At 45.7% G+C, this 3,920-nt stretch overlaps 2 protein-coding genes across 3 annotated transcripts in view; both read right to left on the bottom strand.

Annotated features, from left to right (window-relative positions):
* LOC123957474 (protocadherin gamma-C5-like) overlaps positions 1–2,174 on the bottom strand; it is a 2,762-nt gene extending 588 nt beyond the window's left edge. The window contains exon 1 of one of the 2 annotated variants that reach the window (XM_046030303.1): positions 111–2,174. In XM_046030303.1, coding sequence (XP_045886259.1) covers positions 111–2,174 — 2,064 coding nt within the window. Of the gene's footprint in view, positions 1–97 lie in introns of both variants that reach the window. The other variant, XM_046030304.1, reaches the window with a different exon arrangement.
* A 574-nt stretch (positions 2,175–2,748) lies between these two features.
* LOC123958214 (protocadherin gamma-C5-like) overlaps positions 2,749–3,920 on the bottom strand; it is a 3,232-nt gene continuing 2,060 nt past the window's right edge. Inside the window, exon 2 of the mRNA XM_046031470.1 lies at positions 2,749–3,904. Within this exon, the coding sequence (XP_045887426.1) occupies positions 2,907–3,904 (998 nt within the window). The 3' untranslated portion in view covers positions 2,749–2,906. The remainder of the gene's footprint in view (positions 3,905–3,920) is intronic.

Raw genomic sequence — 3,920 nt, 5'->3', positions numbered from 1 at the left:
CATTTAACCGCTAAGATGAGAAAAGTCAGCAGAGACAGCACGGACACCGAGGCCAGAGAGAGAATCAGATAAAGGGTGATTCTCCCAGTTTTCTTGCTTGGCTCGGCCGCTTTCTGTCGGAGGTCTAAGATGGGCTCATGGAGGCCGTCCTCCAGCAGGATGGACACCGTGACGGTGGAGGACTGGACCGGTTCCCCGTCGTCCTTGATCTCTATAAGCAGCCTCTGAGAGGAGTCGTCCTGCTCGGACGCAGCGCGTTTAGTCCTCACCTCCCCTGTGTACAGATTGACAGTGAACAGAGAGGCGTCTGTGGCCTCCGCCAGTCTGTAGGAGATCCAGGCGTTATGGCCCGAGTCAGCGTCCACGGCCGTCACCTTTGTGACCAGGTGACCCGCTTTAGCGGAGCGGGGCATCCTCTGGTGAGAGAGGGAGCCCAGGGCAGCGGAGGAGGGGTAAATAACAGCGGGGGCATTGTCGTTCTGGTCCAGGATAAAAACATGGACGGTGGCGTTGCTGCTGAGAGACGGAGAGCCCTGGTCCTTTGCCTGAACCTGAATCTGAAACACCTTCAGTTTCTCATAGTCAAACGAGTGCATGCTGTAGATGCTGCCGTTATCTGAGTTAATGTAAACATAAGATGAGACAGAAACGTCCTGCACTTTAGAGTCCAGTATAGAGTAAGAGATTTTGGCGTTTTCACCAAAATCCAGGTCAGATGCTGATACTGAGTACAGTATAGACCCTGGTACCCCGTTCTCTTTTAAATATACATTATAGGAGGGCTGAGTGAAGACAGGAGGGTTGTCATTCACATCGATGATGCTGACAGGTATAATTTTCTTACTCGACAGCGAGGGAGAACCTAAATCACTGGCTGTTATCTCAATATTATAATCGGAGACATTTTCTCGGTCTAAAACACCACTGGTAACCAGTGCATAATTATGAGAAAACGATGGTTTCAGAGCAAATTGAGATTTCTTGGGAAGCTGTAAAGTTATTTTACCGTTGTCACCGGAGTCAAGGTCTCGAGCACTAATTAAAGCTACAACGGTGCCATTAGGCGAGTCTTCGCGTACTGGCTTTGAATGAGAGGTGAGTATTATTTCTGGGGCATTATCGTTAACATCTAAAACTTCAACATGCACAGTACAATGCCCCTCCATTCTCGGGCTGCCTTTATCTTTCGCACTTATGTCTAATTCATAATTTGCAGTTGCTTCGAAATCTAGTTTTCCTTTAAGAAATATTGTTCCCGATATATGATCGATACTAAAAACAGAGAGAACAGTATCTGATGTGTGCGATCCAAATAAGTATTCTATCTCCCCGTTTTGACCATCATCCATGTCTGTCGCTTTTGTTTGCACTATTAATGCACCTTCTGCAGCATTTTCACTAATTGACACTTTATACATCGTTTTCTCAAAAGCTGGAACGTTATCGTTGTTGTCAAGAACTGTAATAAATAGCTGAGCGGTCCCTGATCTTACTGGGCTGCCTCCATCTAGAGCTGTCAAAAGAAGCTTATGAGCAGTCTTTACCTCTCTATCTAAACTTTTTGATAAAATTAACTCAGGGACTTTCCTTCCACCTGCAACTTCTTTAACTCTAATATTAAAACATTCATCTTTACTGAGAGTGTATGACTTTAATGAATTACTGCCAACATCTGGGTCTATGGCACTCTCTAAAGGAAAACGAACACCTAAGCCCGTAGATTCCGCCACCTCCAATGTGATATCATTTGATGGAAATCTAGGTGCATTATCATTAATGTCTTGTATTTCTACCTCAACACGAAAAAGTTGTAATGGGTCTTCAATTACAACCTGCAGAGGCAACACACAGCTAGCGCTTTGTCCGCATAAAGCCTCTCTGTCTATTCTGTCATTCACCACCAGCTCGCCCTTCCCCGCATCCACACTGAAATACTGCTCACCAGCCTCAGAGGCGACACGCAGCTTACGGTCAAAAATCTCAGATAGTCCCAAACCCAGATCTTTGGCTAGATTTCCTACCACAGAGCCCTTTTTTAGTTCCTCCGGGATGCTGTAACGAGTTTGTCCGTTTATTGTACTCCACAAGAGAAAGAAATGATGCCACCAAAGCGCCTGCCATCTCCAGTCTCGGTATCCCATTCTCTTTGTCATCCTTAGTCCGCTATAACACATTAATTCCAATCGACATATTGCATTGAACAATGCTGAAATCCACCCATCGCAGATATTACTGCAATATAATAATTTCCATAATTACTGAGCATGGCTGTAAGGTAAAATATAAAAATGCCCTATTGTAAAATACGAGCTCATTGTTGTCTCTCCTCTAGCTCTTTGGATTCTAATGTTACAGCACTGGGGCTGAATGGGGGCAGGGACAAGATTGCTTTGTACAGTTTAGAATCCTATTGGTGCACAGTATCCTCATCTACCATCCAATGACAGGGAAACTGATCGACACTCTTAAAGTGGCAGCATATATTCCCATTTTGCCCCTTCACTTTAACCAAAAGGCAATTTTTAAAGCTCATGGCACGTCAAAGAATGTAAAGGTAACATATATCACTGTAAAATTAGGGAGTTTCTTTTAAAGAGAAAGAAAGAAAGATATAGAAACAAAGAACAAACAATAAGCCTGACCAATGCAACTTCAATCACAATCTATACAGTGATAGTTTTTTTAATGAATCACTTTAAAGAAGCATACAGAATACGATTTTTTTTCTGAAAAGACTACAGAGGAAAACACACGCCCGCACACATACTTTGATCATAAGCCTTTAAGCACCGCTGCATTACACAAAGAGTCGCTATCCACCATCGCGGTGCTAAACTATTCAGAAATGGCTATGGAAATGTATGTGAGACTATATTGACAAATGTTTTCAACACATTTAACTGTTTCTAAACACAGTCTTTAACAAAACGATAGATAAAAATCTTAAAATCTGCATTTTGTTTTCTGCTCACCTGCTGGCTCTCAAAGGTCCAGGTGCTGTCGGGTAAAGACGCATCCAGGACACTGATCACCTCCTTAAAGTCAGTGGTGCTGCTGGGTTTAATCAAAGTGAAATCACTGTACTCTGACATCGGAGACATACAGGACCTGAAGGACTGACTCTGAGACAACATGTCTCCTCCCAGGACCTCCACGTACTTTATAGGTCCGTCAGTATTGAGTTGTATCTGCAGGTTTCTGTTGGGGTTCTTGTAATCATCACAGTCGCTCCGTCTCGTGCAGCAACTACCGCTGCTTCTGCTGTTCCTGATGCATTTAACCGCTAAGATGAGAAAAGTCAGCAGAGACAGCACGGACACCGAGGCCAGAGAGAGAATCAGATAAAGGGTGATTCTCCCAGTTTTCTTGCTGGGCTCGGCCGCTTTCTGTCGGAGGTCTAAGATGGGCTCATGGAGGCCGTCCTCCAGCAGGATGGACACCGTGACGGTGGAGGACTGGACCGGTTCCCCGTCGTCCTTGATCTCTATAAGCAGCCTCTGAGAGGAGTCGTCCTGCTCGGACGCAGCGCGTTTAGTCCTCACCTCCCCTGTGTACAGATTGACAGTGAACAGAGAGGCGTCTGTGGCCTCCGCCAGTCTGTAGGAGATCCAGGCGTTATGGCCCGAGTCAGCGTCCACGGCCGTCACCTTTGTGACCAGGTGACCCGCTTTAGCGGAGCGGGGCATCCTCTGGTGAGAGAGGGAGCCCAGGGCAGCGGAGGAGGGGTAAATAACAGCGGGGGCATTGTCGTTCTGGTCCAGGATAAAAACATGGACGGTGGCGTTGCTGCTGAGAGACGGAGAGCCCTGGTCCTTTGCCTGAACCTGAATCTGAAACACCTTCAGTTTCTCATAGTCAAACGAGTGCATGCTGTAGATGCTGCCGTTATCTGAGTTAATGTAAACATAAGATGAGACAGA

The sequence above is a fragment of the Micropterus dolomieu genome, linkage group LG19 (assembly GCF_021292245.1).
Source record: "Micropterus dolomieu isolate WLL.071019.BEF.003 ecotype Adirondacks linkage group LG19, ASM2129224v1, whole genome shotgun sequence".
Lineage (NCBI taxonomy): Eukaryota > Metazoa > Chordata > Actinopteri > Centrarchiformes > Centrarchidae > Micropterus > Micropterus dolomieu.
This window is presented reverse-complemented; position numbering and strand designations above follow the sequence as displayed.